Source organism: Leptosomus discolor, chromosome 8, assembly GCF_034619465.1.
Source record: "Leptosomus discolor isolate bLepDis1 chromosome 8, bLepDis1.hap2, whole genome shotgun sequence".
Taxonomy (NCBI): Eukaryota; Metazoa; Chordata; class Aves; order Leptosomiformes; family Leptosomidae; genus Leptosomus; species Leptosomus discolor.
Window position 1 is genome coordinate 50,522,424 of NC_141398.1, and position 19,898 is coordinate 50,542,321.

General features: G+C 38.3%; 1 protein-coding gene across 1 annotated transcript in view; it reads right to left on the reverse strand.

Moving 5' to 3' along the window:
- Positions 1 to 19,898, reverse strand: part of PEPD (peptidase D) — a 141,751-nt gene that overhangs the window by 112,622 nt on the left and 9,231 nt on the right. Inside the window, exons 4-6 of the mRNA XM_086469319.1 lie at positions 8,677 to 8,740; positions 7,337 to 7,384; positions 5,566 to 5,627 (exon numbers count right to left, since the gene is read on the reverse strand). Coding sequence (XP_086325445.1) covers positions 5,566 to 5,627; positions 7,337 to 7,384; positions 8,677 to 8,740 — 174 coding nt within the window. The remainder of the gene's footprint in view (positions 1 to 5,565; positions 5,628 to 7,336; positions 7,385 to 8,676; positions 8,741 to 19,898) is intronic.

Sequence of the window (19,898 nt, forward strand, 5' to 3'; positions counted from 1 at the left end):
GTGAAGGTTAATAGCTTTGTGTTCCTACTACAAGACAGAAGACAACAACTTATCACAGCATTCAACAAGGACAAGCTGTATGGTATTCAGTATTATGGGTATTAATTAGAAATCACTGGAAAAGCAACACAATACAAAAATCCACAAGTCACAGAATAATGCATCATTATAGAATAAAGTTGGTCACTTGGAAACAAGAAAGTCTCGTAAAACCAGAGAAAAAGGGCACTTTTTCAATTTAATCCCCACCAACCCAACAACTATTATCCATGTACACCAATGCAGAAATAATTCTAGAATGGAAAAGCCAGTTAAACACAAATTTATACAGATGAAAACATAGGCATTATATAGTAAAATCAGTCTATATAATTCTAAAAAAAACAAAAGCCCGAGCTCTCTGCTTGGCTGGAAAGCACACCAGCTGAAACCCCCACAGATAAACCAAGACACTGAAGAATTAAGCTGCAGCTGCAACAATAGACACAAGGACTTTCAATAATTGTCATCAGTATGTTGGACAGAAAACAGATCAACGAAGGCAAGTGTAAGGAGACACTGCTGCTCTGCAGAAAGCTCCAACACTAGCTCTATGCAAACAAATCAAGTATAAAGTATGGTTATTATGCAGTAATGAAATAAAATAAAGGGCAGGAAAGGGCAGGTACAGAAGGCAGCTGACTTAAGACTCTGAAAATTCACATCTCTTCTCTCAAGAGCCTGACACGCTCACTTTAACCACAAGCACAACTGGATGAAACCAAAAGCAAATCAAACGAGCCAAACATGAACCTCACAACAGAAGACTGTCTCTCATTTGCAAACTTAAAAAATAAAAGGGGGGGGGGGGGGGGGAACTGTACACTGGCGTAGGCTTATATTAGCTCAAATAATGCTCTTTTAAAAAAGCTATTTCAGCTGAGAGACTTACCATCTTTTACAGTCCCTGGATTTTACCTCCCCCCCTAAAGGCTCTTGAACCGTCTTTGTGCTGCCAGAAATGCAAGTTTTACTCACTGTCTGGGACCACCTACTATGTGGCAGCTCCTTAAAATTCTAGTTGCTGTCAATTGGGGAAGCTAATTAAACACCCAGAAAGGCAGTAGGATTGAAACAAAACGGTGCTGGGTGGGTGGAGAAGAGGCAAGAGGTCATCAGCCAAACAGCAGTTTTATCTCTCACCTGAAAGACAGACTTTCTGATATAACGTCAAGTATAAAACAAGATCTTAGACCTCCAGGACACAACACCAGTTCAGGTTTGGAAGGGAGCCTGATCTATTGTATGTAGCTTTTTCAAGGAAGTCAACAATTAAGGATTGAATTGTTTCAACTCCACTTAGCTTGTGATAGCTGTGGGTCCTGTGCAAGTGGCCACAGGGCCACCTGTTTACAATTGCTAGACTTCTAAAGCTAATGACTCAAATTATGCTTCACTTTAGCTACCAACAAGGCACCTAAACAAACCACATCCTAAAAGTTACTGCTCATATAACAAGCTCAAGGGGAAGAGCTTGTCCTCACACCAACAGGAGTACACAAATGGTATTTAATGCACATAATTTGCGCACATAGTCCTACATAAAATCACCCTAACCTGTTCTCCCAGAAAAGTTTGAACCTGCTAGAGAATAAACAACTTACTCTTAAAACACATGTATTGCCCTAACATTAAGAGCATCATATCAAGCAATCCAACTCTACATTTTCCTGCAATCTGCAAATTGGCAATAGTTAGATGATGAAGTATGTGGTCTTGAGGAAGAAAACAAATTGACATTTTGCTACAGATGCAATCTGTAACATATTAATGCTTGCATTTAATCAACACTGAACTAATACTACACTGAAAGGCATGTCTAAATTGATTTCATACTCGGTTGTCCTTTAATATGTGAGACAATTTCATTAGTTTTAAAAAACGCAAGCTAGAAATCTACAGCTCCTGTACAACAACACTGTATGAGACCCTTTTTTGTCAGTTTAACGAATACACTTTGTGTGTATATGGTGATAAAAATCTAAAATATATTCATACACAATATTAGAATTTTCTACTCTTCTTCAACATTGACAGTCTCTCGTTATGATTGACTTCACTACACAATAGGGAAGAGGCCTTTTAGATGGTCTTCACTGTCACACCTGACAAGTGCCGTTCTGAGGGAACGGAGTTCACTGAAAAACTTTAAATATTAGGTACAATAGCCATCATTTACATCAATTGATTCTGAGATGAAAAAGAAAAACAACACAGTGAGCAAAGATTTATTCAACAGTGTTTTAAAGTATATGGCAGATTACTGTTTATCCACATAGGTTCAAAATCCACTTTCTGTATGGTGAGTCGCATCATCTCAAAGCATTTTTACTAGTACTAGGTAACCTCCACACGATTACATTGAAAAAAATCCTTAAATTTTCCAGTCTGAAAAATGGGTCCATGAATTAGGAAAAAAAAAAAAAAAGGGACTAGCCTTTAGGAAATAGAAATACGAATTTCTAGAAAACAATGCTTTGGAACTACTTTAGAAATCTGCCTTCTACACTTAAGCCACCTGAAGGAAGTGAGCGCAAGCCACTTATGTAGGATTCTTAACAGCTATAAACAAAGCTGACCTGAGAGGAGTGACCCAGAAGAGCATTAGTAGACGGTCCAGGTCTCCTGTCTTAAGCCCCTGTCCCAGACTGCTCCCTCCACTGAACCACAGTACTACTCACTGCCGAGCAGGGTGACTTCCCAAGTACTGCCATTCTCCATTTTTACAGATTGCAGCAACATAACAAGCTTTTTTTAGTACAACATCCTTTGCTATGTGAGAACGCTATACATAAACTAATGGAAACCATTACATAATTCATATTATGGGCTTTATTATCAGCATAAAATCAAGTTTGATCATTGCTAGCAGGACAAGAACTTAGGGTTGATCTTCAGGGTGAGCATAGAAATAACCCATGACCACAGTAGTCATTTTGTCCCAAACGACTATTTATTACAGTGGAAAAATTAATCAAATAGTTTAGGTAATCATGTTCCAGAAGAAGTTCAAAAGGTTCAAAAAGTTAAGGCAGGGAAGCAACGTCATTAGGGGAAGAAAAAAGCAGCTTCTGACAGGAGCAGATGAACAGACAGCAAATCAAACAAGATTCAGCTTTTTCAGGGAATGATACATTATTTCTATTTTCTATTGCAAAAAATACCCAACAACCAAACCCAACCAAAAATAAACCACACAACACATGCACTGAGGCACAGTAAGTCTAGGAGAAAAAAAGACAAATGGGAGCAGGAGGAACACAAAAGGGGCCTAGCAAGCAAATACATCTTGGCCAGGTAGCCAGAAAATGGAAACAAACAATAACCTGGGAATAAAATACAGCATCATAGCTAAGGCAGAGCCCGGCCGAGCAGAAGACAGAGAGAGCCAAGAAGGCGCAGTTATGGGCAGATGGAAGGGAGCACAGTTTGAAGGAACATATTACTTGGTATAAACTCCATCGGTTTAGTCTTCTCGGAAGAAATCAGTACATCCAAAATATATGCATTTCTATAAAGGAAACATTTGATACAGGAGAGGCAGAGAAGGAGGAAAACAAGAATGCTCAGATTGGTTTGAGTCTGTGTGAAAATATATAAAATGAACCAATTTATATATGCAGTTACAAAAATCTGAGAAAGCAGTTTAAAAGGAAGCTCGCCCGCTCCTCCGCACCCTCAATTAGCAGCATTCACCCTCCGCACGCCTACCACCAGCATGCTGACCAAGCACACTCTCGCAAGAGACATGACAGCCCTGGAGAAGATAGAAGCAGGAGTCAGGGAGATCAAGGGAAGGCCAGAGTGACAAGCGGATTGAGGGCACGGTATCTGTCAGAACAGGGGAGTGGATCTTCAGCACATCCAACAATGAAATCAATGCACACTCTTCCACACCATGAGCACGGGAGGAGAAAAGACCAAGCAGATCTGTCAAAGGCAGCAAAATTAACAGCTTGATGCCTAGGAGTGGAGACAGATGAGCATATCCTGGGTTTCAAAAGAGAAATATCTGCTAAACAGATGGAAATCGCCCTTAAAGAATGGAGGAGTGCTCCTCCCAGAGCACACTGCCAGAACGTTTACCACAAACCAGGAAGCCAGCAATAAAGTATCATTAATCCCTTTAAGTGTTGCAGGAGACGTGCTATTAAAATCTCAAATCACCTGCTAAATGGAGTGGTTTCCTAACTTAATGTTGACTAGTAATAGAATGTGTTACTAATTAAACTCTAGTGTTTAGTGAAATTCAGAGGAAAAAAAAAAAGGCTTTTTTGTACTTCAAACAGACCTTTGAACACCATTCCCATAAAGGATTACTCTTGGAGTTAATAACTGATTATATTTCATTTGGAGGTGTGTCAGATAAAACTGGAGGTATCGCTCCACACAGATTTTGGAGTCATATTAATTAAAAACAGCTTGCTTGTATTCTGGAATAGTTTGCATTTAACTCACTGGGCAGCAAAAGATGCCACCTTGGTCCCCAATATCCCTGACAGAATCATTAAGTTTCCGTTTAGGTTGTAGACAGGAGAACAAAGTAATTATGAAATCAGATTCCAGATTTCAGTTCACATGACACAGAGAAAAGATGATCCCAACAGAAAGTATGCTCTCAGACTACACAAATGAGTGCCCACACTTGCAGCAAATTCTGTGCATTATGATCTTCACTGCAGAATTAATATGCTGTCAACAGAGGTAGATGGAGAAAAATACAGTGGGGTGATTGGGAGTCAAGGATCATAAAAAAAAGGCTACCTACTCAACATCTCAGCATGAGTGTTTATTTTAAGAGACTTTTTAATGAGGGGGAGTTTCTCTTTTGCGATACACTTGAGCTAAAATGGAAAATTATGTCATTTTAGGATATCATAACAAAATAGACAGTTGTATTTCATTCAAAATTGAGGCCATCATCCTCACACCGCAGAGTAGGCTAATATGTATTTTTACTTACTGCCTTTTCAAAATACTGCATGCAGGAAGACATTTTCACTCCACCAATAGCCAAACTTCACAAAAAGACAAGGGATATTAAATGATCACATCTAGGCAGAAAAGCAATCTTCTGGTTTATATCTGTAATGCGACACCTTTTCAGAAGATGGGCATACCAGAATCCCAAATATCTACCTTAATACTGTACAAGGAAGTCAGTAAGAGAAAGAAGCTACTCTTAAAGATTAATATTTCTGAAACCTGAAACCCGTATCTTCCAATCCCAGAAGTGGAAATGGAAGGAAGGGGATGGGTCTGTTTGGCTTTAGATATTTAAAGCAAACACACAGAAAGAGAAACATTGGATGATCTTAGATGCAAAAAAGATTTCCAAAAAAACCCACCACCGTATTTCAAATCATTAGAAACACGTAAAACATTTTATTTCCAAAGAAATATTGATACATTTTATCTGTCATTCAACATCTTGTTATTAAGAAAAACACATCATTCAATGTTAAATATAAAATGATTCAACATAACCATGCAACAATTAATGTTTAAAAAAGCCTTGTCACTTACCAGCTGATTCCCTCAAATGAAGCTTCTTTGGAGACATTTCCACTATCAGTATTAACACCACGCTGGGAGGGAAAAGATTAAAAGCACCATGATTCTGAGCCGAACACAACTATTTAAAATTTCAATCATGGGAAGAACCTGATTGCAGTAAGTCTTTAGGAAAACTTATACATAAGTTTACTTGAATCACTATAAATAAAAAAAAAAGACAAACAACAGACTATTTGTTCAAATGCAGATCAATATAAGAAATCATCATTTTCACAGAAAACCAGCATAGAACTCTGGTTAGGATGTGCTGCTTAGGAAAACAGCAAGCTTTGATTTCTTATGTCCTTCTAATTCCCTTATGTCTTGAGAGGGAGCTAGGAGACCTATATAATAATAAAGGGCAAGAGAATAACTAACAGGCAAGGTTTCTCCTACAGTAATTTCATTTAAAAATAAATTATTACACACTGCCTTGGCAATGCTTACTATTTAAATTTGCATGCTGCTACCCTACAGCTTTCCATTCAAGCAAGTAGCATAAGCAAGAGTATTTTGGCTGGTACACAGCAGATAAACACTTCTGACATGTGCCTGGGAAACCCTGTGGAGCAGCATTACAGTTCTGTATCCAGAATGAGACCACAGGAGGAGAGGACCAAGTTTCCATTCAGCCAGCAGAAAGAGGAGTGCTCTTCCCTTCTCTGTACACTTCTTCATGGCAGTGGGAGGAACGTGAAAGCATCACAGCTCCATCTCTCAGCCAACAATTGGGTGAATTCGATTACAATAGGTGAAATTAGATTACAATAGGACGCTCACAGTGACAACTACTCCACAACTCTATGTGCAGAAATGCACAGTAAGAAGCACAAGATGGTCAAATATTCCCTTTCCCACTCCTTTCTCTTAGAGAACATGAAAGCTATAGGGTCATCTTTTATATGTGTATGTATACAAATATAAGTGGAAGAAAGACTGAAAACTATTTAGGACCTCTGTTCTTAATGGCTAAAGAAATCAGCTCTCATGCTACATGAGTGCTTAAGGAGGGATTTTTTGTTAAGACTTCTGTCTGGCAACTATCATGGGAAAACAAGAAATCCAGGAGCTGCCACTGCATCTGCTGTAAGGCAAAGCTCAGAGTCAGCCAATCATTTCTCTTACATAGATTGAAGACAAGAAATCAGATACTCTTAATAGTGAGAAGTTTACAAAATATCTGTCAAGGAAAGCAGCTGGGGGAGAGGTGATGGGGAAGAAGAAACTTGCAGGCTTTACCTCCACTCATTCATCCTTCTTCTAGAGAAATAAGCAAGCATCATTCAAAATACCTGGCAGGCATTTGGTATCACTCCCTCCTCCCAGAAGTTCTTACCAACCCACTCTATGCAGAAAGAGTATTCCCTGAATCCTTGTGGCATTCCCACAGAAAAGTCCAAACATGTTCATGAGGTGACCAGAGCGGCATAAGAGAAAAAAAGAGTTTGGAGTCATCGTACCTAGGCTGGAGGATAGTATGGGCGATGTTAGATAGGTTTGTCATGTTTTACCAGAAAACAGATAAAGCTTTTCGCAGGGAGAATACAGACTGGAGGGCCAGAGGTTACAAATCTTGAGATCATGGAGGGGCCAGAAGACTAGGTGACTATACACAGCAGCCTCAAATTTGGCAGAGATGCAGAGGAAAAGATAGAGAATGACAGTGCAAAGGACATGCTGAAAAAACTGTTCTCCTTATTGAAGAAAATGAGTAATTACTCTTCAGAAAAATATGACTCACCAAAGTAAGAAGCACAGCAGGTTTCCTCGAAGCCAAGACACTGGATATCTAAAAAGAAGTTTTAGATTGCTATTATTTTTGGTTTTTTCTTCCTCGTAATCACATTGATACCAATTTCATCAATATTAGCTATATACAAAGCAAATGAACTACAATCTTTCAGACATTGTAACATTACGTGAGACATGCAACAAGAGTCAGTAGATCACAAAATATTTAGACAGAAATGCAGTGCTTAAGTTGATGGTGTCCTTTAAAGACACAAATACTCACTATAACTTGTCTATTGTCTTCATTTGGAAGACAGAGGAAATACGAGCCAAAAAGCTGTAATGTCACACAGAAATAAGGAACAACAGGGTATTCTATCCTCAACACACTACCACATCTAAAACACACATGCATTCATATTATTATGCTAGAATGTGCTAAATACTTAGTAATGAATATACAAATATTTACCGTTATTCTTATTGCGTCATCTTTTCAGTAAAAGTGGTATCAATGCGTGTGCTGCTCTGAAAGCCCAGCTCTCTACAAGCCCAATGATTTTGTTCTCAGTTTGTCAGTGTTTGAAAGATACTGAAGGAGCCTAATAGAAGTATTTGGTCTAGTGAGTCAGAGTTAGTGCTCTGCAAGGACAGAAGTATCAGTCTTCCTTTTCAAGTGCTCTCCATGCAAATCACCCACAGAGCTTGGCATGTATACCGCCCTCACCATGCTGAGCCTTCCTACCAAAGAAAAGGTAACTGTCCTGGTGCATAAATATACAAACATCTGCTCAGAAATAAATAAGACACCTAAGTAAGCAAGTTGCATTTAAAAATATGAATATATTTGCTTATTCAAATATTAGAATGACTCAACATAAACTGAGATTAAGGCAGGCAGCCTTTCCTCACAGCTCTTTGGAGGTATAAAATAAATGTAGGGTCCCAAGTCAGAGCTAGGACCTGGAACCTCACTGACAGCAATCTCCTCAAATCTCCAAGGCATTGCAAAAAAATGTTTTTAGGAACATATTTCTGTTGAATAAAAACACAGACTGACAGGTCTCATGATGCAGAGAACATGTTTATGAGACTGTCTTTGGATTAAGACCTTGTTGTTCAGCTCAAAATGGCAGCCACTTTTTTTGTTTTAAAAAAAAAAAAAAAAGAAAAAAGACTACAAATGCTTTATAAGAATGAAGAACACTTTCCAGTAACTGGGGTGGGGAGGAGGGAAGGTCCCACCAAGTCAAGAGATTCCAGTAAACAGAAGACTAAAATTAAGCAGAATCATTGCCACATACTGATTTTGTATTCACAGAAAAACGTTCAGAGACAGAGACAACTCACCTCATTCACATAGTGGACTTCATCCACAGCATATTTTTTCTTGAAGAATTCAGGGGGATGAATCCTTTGGAAAATAAAGAAATATTTGGTTTTAGCTTTACTGTTATATTTAATAAGGCCACAAACAAAGAAATAATGTCCTCTACTATCACAACAATATTATATTTAATAAGGCCACCAACAAGGAAATAATGTCTTCTACTATCACAATGATACAATCAGATATGAGGAATGTTTTAATAATCCTATCCTTGACTCCGTTTCTCAAAATAGGAGATTACAGAGAAAGCTGCTACAGCTACAAAAATCAGCGTGCTTTAATCCAGTCCATGCTTGATACTTAGATTTCATGGTCTCCTCCTGAATTAAAGGGGTTTTTTCCCCACTCACTCTACACAAGACAGTTTTGTCAAAAGATTTTTGCCATGCTATCTGTATAAAACTTTCCAACTCACCAGACATTGGAAGGATGTGAACATAGTAAAAGATGGCTTTGCCCTGTGTTATATTCAAAAGAATGAACAAAACATTCATTTGCTACCCTGGTAACCCCTCTGATGTGAACATAAAGCAGACTGAGGGCTATTAAGACACAAGCTCTGCAACCTCTGTTCCTCAGGACACGAGGGAACCACTCCTCCAACTCAACAAGGTGTGCAACTTCACACGTCCATGTCCAACCCTAAATCATTTCTGCTGTTTTCTCCTGATACCCAACCACAGACTTTTTTCTAAATGCAAGAAGAATGTGAAAGATCTGCTTGCAGTCAGTCAGGGCAGATGCTGGCACTGACCAAAGCTCCAGGGCTCCCTCACCAGCCCCCATGCCAGTGGCTGTACCATTACTCATTCCTTCATTTTATGGTAGCAGCCAGTTATTACCGAGACTTTAGTCTCTGATTACAATCTCTATCCCCCCCAAACTGAAATAAATATAATCAGTATAATTCTGAAAATGTAACCCTAAAAGAAAAAGAAAAGAAAAAAAAGAAAAAAAAAATCACCCAGCCTACATCTTTCCACAGAGTAAAGAAAGCAAGAGAAAAACAATGTGGTTGAAAGAGATGGAGTTTGGAGGATCCTGTGCATTTTGCTTCCTGAGAGACAGCAGAAGAGCAAGATGTGTGCGCAGGAACTGAACTTTCAGCTGTGTTAACGTTAGACTACAAGAGCACAAGACCAGTTGAGGAAAGAATAAATTAGGCTGGAGACTGAAGAACATTTCTAACCCTTGCAGTGAGGAACAGCAGAAGTGGTGGGATAAACCACTCAGCACCTTCAGGAGTGCCCCATAACAAAGGCATGTGCCATAGGTGCCCGCAGTACCAGCTGGCTAGAGCTCTGATTTAGATAATTTTTTCAATTTTGCACACTGGGTTTTCATTTGACATTCCTTTACGCTCTAAACACTACTGGTCTTAGACATTAACAACAACATGAAAGTGTTTATGGTGTTCTCAAGCAGAAAATCACAATTTTTAAAAAAAATTATTTATCTGTGGAAGTATTACTCAAGAGTAACATTAAAAATATCTCATATGTTCCCTTTCGCAATGCTCCTTTTGTGGACTCTTCCCATTACTGTTGGAGATTTCAAAGCAATTATCGTTTACCTTCTCTCCCTGGCTAATTTCATATACAATTGAAAAAACCAAAATCACTATATCCTCTTATCTTTCCTTACCCTGTATTTTATAGTTTCCTTACCTCCAACTTTTGCATACTCTGTTTTTCCTACAGGCATCACCTTTTCCCCTCCTTCATTCCTCATACACTGAAGTACTTTAGTATTCCAAAACCATCATGAACAGATTTAGCACTTCCCATTTTAGTTCTCTTTTACAGTTTCAACTAATTCATCTGGTATCAGAAGAATCCCAACTGTAACACCAGCTAATTTATGGCCAACAGTAATTTATGGTAATATATGCTCTTTAAAGCAATACCTCCAAAGCACCATTTACAATTAGCTGCACTGTTTGAATTGAAGAACTGTTTTTTGTAAATATTTCTTAAAGGTATGCCCACAAATGTGCTGGATTTTATTCACTTCATTTAATGCAGTTTAAGTAAGAATAGGTCTCATTTTCCAACACACCAATAAAAAAAACTTCTGTCTTTTCCCAATCTGTTTTTCAACTTCTTTTTTTTCCTGTTGTTGTTTGCTATCTCCTATAATTGTGTGGTTTACAGCACATTGCTGCTAATTTAATTCTTTGGTGATGGTTAATATTAACATATTATTGATTCCATTCCAGCTGCCACCCCTCCAACATCTCTTCTTATGTGCACTACCTGTCTTCTGAGGAACCAAAGTAGCTCATCACCCTTTCAAGGCTGAGGATTTTTTCTCTACCTTGAGAAAAAGGAAACAGCAGCTTCCCACAATCCTCTGTCCTCTCAATCATTACACTAAGTCATCTCCCAGATACTTTCGACTTCATCATACCTAATGACAAGCTGCCATGTTTCCCAGATGTGTACCTCCTCGCTGTCTTTCTCTTGCTACCTTTGCAGTATGAAGTAGAGAGCCAGACCTCTCAGCTCCCCTCTGAAGCACTCAGAACTCTGCCTCACTTCTTTTCTTCAGCCATTTAGCACCTCTGACTAGATGGTAAAATAAATTCACATACACTTCCCACAAACTACCATCCCTTACCCATCCCATGGGAGCCACAGGTCTACAGTGATGAAGCCACCTCTCCCACTGGGAAGATTTCTGCAGAGACCTAGCCTATTGCAGAACCATACAGGTGGAAGAGAAAGTGCACATGGAAGTCTACATCCAGAGTAGGAAAATTCTGTGCTGTCACATACAGAAAAGCAGTATAGAAGGCAAAAACCAAAAGCTCAGTGAGAAAGAGCAGCAAAGATGATCCTCACCAAATCCTTTCCTCTCCAGTCTCTCTAAATTTTTTCCCCAGTTCAGTGGGGATCTATGAAAGATTATTATGCACCAACATCATAGATATTGTAAAAAGTAACAGTGCAGAGTTCCTTAGCAGGTACAGGGCTCAGTATTCATTTTTATTCAATTTAAATGCAAACCAGGCTGAAGTCTAGCACTGACCATCACTGTCACGGGGAACAGTACTGTCCACAGAATGCGCACTAGCATCATAAAAATGAGAAGTTACATTCAGTTACGATAATTTCAAGTACATCTGATACTTTGCAGAGATGGGAAGTACTTATCTCTACAAATGACTCTCAGGCAGGTAGAATAAGTTAATCGGTTACAATTTTTAGGTTTGGCTTTGTCTTTTGTAACGCTGCTACGGGCTGCCAGTTTCAAAATTCTGATTAATCACTGCAGAGCCTACATGCAAAAAACCCCACAGCAAGTCATAAATTAATTAGAAGGATTACCCAAGTGGAAGATACGATCCAAGATATTATTGAATCATGTCTCTCCTCACCTATCAAAAAAACCCCACCCTTTTGTAAACAGATGTGAACAGAAGCAATGGCCTAATTTTTACAGGCTTTTGGGAGGAGGGGGAAACATGCAAAAATTTTTAAGATTCCCAGGCAACGTAAATTAGCAAAAGCCTACAGAGAATAATTTGCTTCAGCCTTAAAAAGGCTCAACATCCTTCCCCTATAGTTTTATAACTCCAGCCAAGGAAATACTAGTGTTCATTAGAAATGTCAATAGTTAGCTTTCAGAATAGTAGGAGTGATCATTTTATCTTACAATGGAAATAAGCAACTCCGAACTCCTGAACAGCATTGTGCCCAAGTACACATGCCCAAGCAGCTAGGCAAAAGTCTAACGTCTCATAGTTTATGGCCATTAGAAAGAAAAAGTAAAGAGTCCAGGACTTCTATTTATTTATAAGAATACAGTCCTCATTTTTTGTCACCAAAGGATCCCTTGAACAAGAGACTGTCTCTAGTTCATCATTTATAATTCATCACAATTTCCAGTCCAGCGAAAAAGCTTGAGTTATTTTGGGTTAAACATCAAAGTTGTTTACATTCTGTCGATGCTTCCTACATAACTCTCCCCTCTTCCATGTTCTTCTACCCAATCTAGTTCACCTACTTGCTTTCTTACTCTCAAGATTTTCATTGCAATTGGGAAACGCTGAATACGGCCTAAAGATGTAAAGCTACACTTTAAAGAGAAGGTTTGAATTCTGATGCACTGCCTTATTTTAACAGATAAGGTCTTATTAAAGCACCAAATACTGAAGATTCACCTTTCAACCATAACAAGTGACAACTTTATTATTGAAAAAAAAAAACTATTGAGGTAGCAATGGCAAAAAGAGGAGGAACAGCTACAGCTCTACTTTCACTATAAAAAATACAGTGTGAAATGTTAAGTCAGACAGTGCAGTAATACGCTGTGTTAGCTATACCTCATTTTTTTTAATGCATCAATCTAACACAAAAATCACCAGCAAAAGAGTAAAGGAGTAGAGTATTAAAAACTAGTAACAAGGAATCCCAGACAGCTTGGTGAAAACTTCCAAGTTCATTCTAAACTTTTCCATTTGGTTTAACTAAATTCAGAGTGGCACATGCTGACATGTTTAAAAAACAAGATGCCTCACCAAATCACAAACTAATCACACCAGTGCAGGTTTTGCCACCAACTTTGACAGACCACAGTATTATAACTGGCTCCACTTTGACATGATCTTTCAAACAGGAATGTCATACTGACTCCTCTGTTTATCCATCAGGAAGACAAACAGCTCTGACAGCCTATCTATAAATACACAAATAAAATATACTTTGAAGCTTTTGTACGGTTGGACAAAAGTCAAACCTCAATTTTTTGCAATGTTTTATTAACCATGTTGTGTTTCCACTTTAAACCAAATAAAAACTTGGTCTCATTGTCTAAAACCATTTTAAAGCTGTTGTTCATTACATTGCACAAAAATTCATAACAGCAAATCTTAAGAGATTTGTACAAATTTGACATTACCGTAAGAATTCCATTAAGCAACATGTCTTTGTATTCTGAAGGTCTCTGGAGCAATAGCCTCATAATACCAACACAATAAAAGAGTGTTCTAGTTTTCAGAACTGCATTCAGAAGAGAAGTACAAATTAGATGGATCTAAATCACAAATGCCAAAGAAAAACTGTGAACAGAATTTATAACAGCTGATAGCTATTCCTGAAAGAAACGCATCTAAGCCAACTGCTAATATATTTGCAACCTAATTGCTGATACACATTCATATGTATATGTTTTCATTTGCATCTAAACATTCTCCCAGACAATCTTCAATACATATAAAACAACTTTTTCCTACTGGTCGTTTTGTATCTGCATTTTTTAATGTTTCCAGGACAGATTTTCAGGTTTTAGTTTTTACAGTGGATCAGCTCTAAAGTGAAATTTGGCTTTTTCTGAAGCAGTCCAATTTAGCTTTTCTTCAGCGTTCCAGTTGGAGTTCTTAATTCAAGATTACTTATCGTACTGCATAGCCTAGAATGTAAAACTATTCCTATTAGAAAAATATTCTTAATGGTATGTTCATTACAAAAATTTACAAATTCTAGTTGGGACTAATTTCAAAACATTTTCTACACATTCTACATTTTGTTACTAAACGATTACAGACACAAGCTAAAATAGGTATGTACATACACACCTCAGAAATTACCTGAGCACCTTTAGCAGAGGAAGCCAGCAGCAAGAAGTCACAGGCTTCCTGAAGTGTGACAAGTTGACTGCAGCATCTCCTCCAAAAGTTGTACGGGATTCCTCCCTCCCCACAACACAGATTAATCAAAAAGCTTTAGTGTTCTGCACCCTGTTAACACCAAGCTGCCACACCATTTGCTGCATCAGCCAGTTCTGCACCAGTCTGCTGACAGATACTCAGCCTAAGAAAAAGTCCACAAGCGTAGTCTTCAGCAATTGAAGCTCTACACAGTCAACAACTCATTTCTCAGGCATTGCTGGAATAAGCTTAAAGTGGAGTAAAAGTTTCAGTGAGACTGCATACAAAGAATAAGAACCTTGGCAAAAATTAAAGCAGATGAATAGAAATACATCAGCAAAGCACACAGAGCTGAAGGAGGAAAAAGCATACAAAAGCAATGTTTTAACGCTGTCAGAGATTCACCAACGAACTCCCTCCTCATTACAATATCATCAAGTTAACAGATGGCAAAGCATTAACCAAACAAGAGGGTGTCGAGAACTGCCAGGAAGAACAACACAGGAGGCTTTACAAGGTACCAGCAGATGTTCCTGATTTTGTCCAAAAAAATGCAATCACCTATATATCCAAAAGGAATTCCACTATCTCAGACAAGAAGATTAAAAGGCATCAAGCTAGACTTAAAACAAAATGGTACTAATGGACTCACTGCTATCACAGGCAGCCTCTAGCAACGTTTTGACTACCTTAACGTTACTGTTACTCCCTTTCCACATTTCTCTAGATTCCTATTTATTCTTTGAAAGACAGAAGTACCTGCATTCATGTAAACTCAGACTCCTTACTCCTTTTGATACAGTCTAGAGAAAGATGGATTTTGAGAAAATAACAGAATTAAACGTAATTGAACTGAAAATGAAGACTCCAGCTGATTTGACTGGAAAAGGCAACCACAGCTGTAACTGAAGTCATATTTAGCAGAGGGACAGAACAGTAGAGTCCAAATGCATGATGCTGGACACAAGGTCCTGAATATATGATACTGAACTTCCCAGTGCTACACACAGACTATGCAGAAGCAGAATAGCCATGAGCAACATTCAGACTGTTGGGCTCACAAAATCAGAAATAAAGTATTGAGGAGATTTTCACAGTTCTTTCTAACAAAAGCCAAGCTCTGAACTACCTGTCTCATCTACTTCAAATATACAGTCTCACTGCTCCTGCTCTACTATTTCCAACACAGGCATTCCCAACACAGGCATTCCCAACAGAAGAAAAGTTCTTTAGGCTGTCTATAAATTCTACCTCAAGGGGCAGCGCCTCAATTAGACATTTAAGAGATACTATCAAGAGCTACCCAAAAACACAGAAAACTTGCCATTGGTAACCTTTACTTTATTCCTCTCTGCAAATAAAATTCTTCCTTGGAGAGAAGGGCTCTATGCTAGTACAGAAAAAACTGTAACAAAGGGAATGTTTATACACTGAAATCACTGAAAGATTTCTTGTAGCATAAGACTGCTGACAAACACTGATTAGAAAACTCTCTTCCCAAAAAAAGAGCACAAAAAATTACAATGGTTAAGAGGGTAAGTATAATTTCTAGGTCACTATAGAATAACAGTGTTCCACTCAAACACTGGTCTCAGTTCATGCTTCTTAACTAAGAGTTACATACTGAATCTGTCAATAGCAGATGTTCTGCTTTTACTTTGGAAAAACACCTATATTGAGGGGAAACGAGCAATATTTTATGTCCCACACATAAAAGTACTATAGCAAGCTCTGGAACATGTGCAGCATGTCCCACAGCTCCCATATTAATTGGTAATAGCAAGAAAGCAAGCAGTACTGATGTTTACAGCAACATTAAGATGATCTGAACAGCTTTAAGAAGGGGATGATAATATTCTCATCTTACAACTTGTAAAGAAAACTAAACTACAAAGAAATTAAAGGAGCTTGCAACAACTCATTGGGCACAAAAAAAAAAAAAAAGGCAGAACCTACCCACGCAAACAGTGCCCGATCCGCTATGCCACACTGACCCTGTAAGACAAAGAAGTATCTGGCATCTGGCAGACTACCACTGAGGCCACATGCTCCGACACCCAAAGCTCCAGCAAGTACACAGCCAAAGGGGTACACAGCAAGTAAAATACAATCTGCCTGTTTTTCACTCACATTTAGCTTTTAAGGAGCATTAATATTGATTATAGTTTCCCCTAAACAGCTGGGGTAATTTTTTCCTCCTTGCATGTTTCTCAACAGAGACAACACTCTTTCAGAGAGTCCTTCCTGAGTGTGCAGACAGACACAGCACAGGTCACAGGGAATAAAAAAACCTAAAGAAAACAGTTAACATCAAGAGCTGAGAACATGGAATTTTAGAAGTGCAAGAACAGAGGCACCACTGTAGGTATTTCACTTGAGAGTTTTTTCACTGAAGTGCCTTCTCAAATCCAGGCCAACAAAAAGCAGAGAGCTCTGCACTCAAACCGGGCAGCTGCACAGCAGAAGGCAGTGTGGAGGTGCAGAGCGTTGTCAGAGCACTGCTGGAAAATCCCCACGAGCATTTCTTTTGCTGCAGCTTACCTTCCTACCCGCAGCAGCCAAGTCCTTGGAGGAAAAACACATGGCACGCCTGATCAAAAGTAAAGTTGGTTTCTCTGGTATTTCAGAACGTTGCCAGGAGTTTATATCACTGAACTCAACACGCCTGCTAGCGCATTAAATAAAGTATAAAATAAGAAGTGCCTGGTGGGAGTTATCAACATTCCCTGTCGTACCACAGGAACGAGATGTGCGTAGGCAGGACTTAACTCTGTCATGCCGTGGTTTGAAGCCACATCAGGATATCAAAAAGCTCCAGTGCAGCACTGTCAAGCAGATCTACTTAGTGCTGGTTCTATTTCTCAATACTCCCAAATCAAAGAGAGGAGAAGAAAAAGAAGCACTCTAACACTTACTAAATCATCAACTTGTGCATTCAGTGTATACTCGCAGAGATTGCAAATCAATGGACTGATATAAATTACTATTATTGTTTAAAACATTCTCAAAAAGAAATACAAGGAAACTTAAGCAGTTAGAAAGCGAAGATATAGAAAAAAAATTACTGAAGTAAAAGTCATAGAAACAATATACACTCATCCTGGACCAGCAAGGCTTGTGGACAATTAGAATACTGGGACAATGACTAAACTGATCATTTGAAAAGTCAGAGCATTCAAGCAGCACTGTTTAGAGAAAAACCATCATCCAGACACTAATTATTCTGTAAAACTAATTTTTATCCACAGAAAATATGTAATAAATGAATGGGAGACAAGAGAAGGAAATCACTGCTCTATGGAGAGAACTGGAACCTTGGAAAATAAGCAGCATAGGGAATTACGCAAGTTAAGTCTTGTCCATCAAAAGCGACCAACTTTATTGTACAGTTTTGAAAGACCAGATGAAGGGTAAAGCAACAGATGTATCATCTGAATGATAGTAAAATATTTGATAGAAATCTGTCTCAAGACTGTTACTCTCCAAAATCAACTCGAATTGGCTTAGACAGGAACACTATGATGTGACCTGAAACTCAATGACTAGTCATAATAAAAAAGTGAAAAGCCTAAGCAGAAAATAAAAATAAAAATAAATAGATTAAAAGATGAGCTTTTCAAGGGCTGGGAAACCCTTCAACCGCCACACTGAAAAGTGCTGTATCAATTTAGACTGATGTTCTCAGAAGTTAAAGTATAAACAGCAGTGGACTGCAAGCCTTGATCAGTGGCATACTGCAAAGACTGAAACTACTTCTGATGCTATTCAGAAACAGAAGCAGGACTGAATATGTTCATGAGATACACAGATGGCATTTGCAGGTGGTAACAAACTTTGCAAATAAATTGCAATTGCCAGTTGGTACAAAACAGTAATAAGATGACCTGAAGTGTTTAAAAACTGATTTATTTTTTTATTAACAGCAAAATAAAGATTCAGTGGGTAAGGGGAAGGGACAAATGGCAGGAATAGATCAAACTGATAGACATGGAAAAAGAAAACACTAAACATATTTCATTTCAGAGAAAAAAATTACAAGAAAAAAATACCAGGGATGATACAGCAGATCAGTTCAGCAGGTAAAACCAAAGACCCTTCTAGAGTATACTACCTGAATACACACCTCCAGAGCATGCTGCAGAGAAGAGAACCTGTATGCACCACATCAGTAAAACTCATCTAGAGAATTTCCTTCATTCCTGCAAAATTTACATCAAGAGCAATTAAGGTGATTTAGAATTTGTTCCCTACAGCACCCACTTAGACTCCACGACCTTTCCAAAGAATTGCCTCCAATTTCAGCTTGCATAGAAAGGAGTTACTACAGACCTTGCCTTCTTGTAGCCAAGCCTATGACTAATAAAAGCACCTGTCTCAACCACCATGATACAGTCAGATAAACACACCATGCTGTACAGAATTTAATACTCACAATTCAAAACACAAATGCCCCAAAAATTGACCAACCCCCATTAAGAAAAAGAGATCAAGAAAGCGATTTCTTAGCTTCTAATTTTCATGATCACATAGTCTATAGGGAAAAAATAAAAAGGTATAAGCCTAAACAGCCCAAAAAGCTCTTTTTTTTTACAAAAGCATTTGGGGGGGGAAGTAAACAAACAAACAAAAAACCAACCACATACTTCTGTACTTCTTTTTTACAAAGGCAATAAAACTTTTCAGCTTTGCTGAAGTCAGCCAAGTTTAATCACCAAAACCAAAGGTTTATTTTGGTTGTAACCTACTGAGAAAATGATGACACAGTTTTAAAAGCCACTGATAAATTATTAACATTTGCAAAGCATTTCATTGTGCTTTATTACAGCTCCAAAGTGCCACATCAAGGTTCAACTTTGCAAATACAGATAGCTTCCAACGAAATTCATGGAAAAACATTACTCACAGTGGATGCAATGCTAGATTAATGTTGTTATACATATCACTCAGCCAGCAGGGCTTCAAAGAAAACATGAGAAATTGCACATAAATATTGCTCTGTCCCATTTAATATGTATTTCTAAAGTTAGAGCATGAAAGCGTTAAATATTTTTGTTTTCTACTAAAAACACTCTTTACATGGCAAGGCAATTAAGTTATTTTGGCATCCGCTTCACATAAAGCAGCTGCTGTACAGTATGTTTTACTTTATAAAATATCTTTAATCAGCACACTGACTAGTTCTGTCATTTATAATTAAGGAGGTAAATGGCAGGTGCAGCATTAATTAGTGAAATTGAAGTCTCTGTGCAAGACATGCAGTCATACCAACTTAATGCTTCCTAGGAATAGAAATGATTGCTAACAGCTTTGCACCATGAACTTCACTAGGTAAGACCAAGCTGAGAAAGAGCCTCTACAATCTGAAGCCTCTACAACCTTATATTACCAAATTCATTTCTTAAACTCTTCCTCCAAAAGAACAGAAAAATACTTCAGGACCACAAAAGCATACCCACTAAGCCATCCTGTAAGAGTCTTTGTTTCTGCCTTAAAAACCACAGGAAGGGCAGGGGGAAGAGGTACAGATCAAGA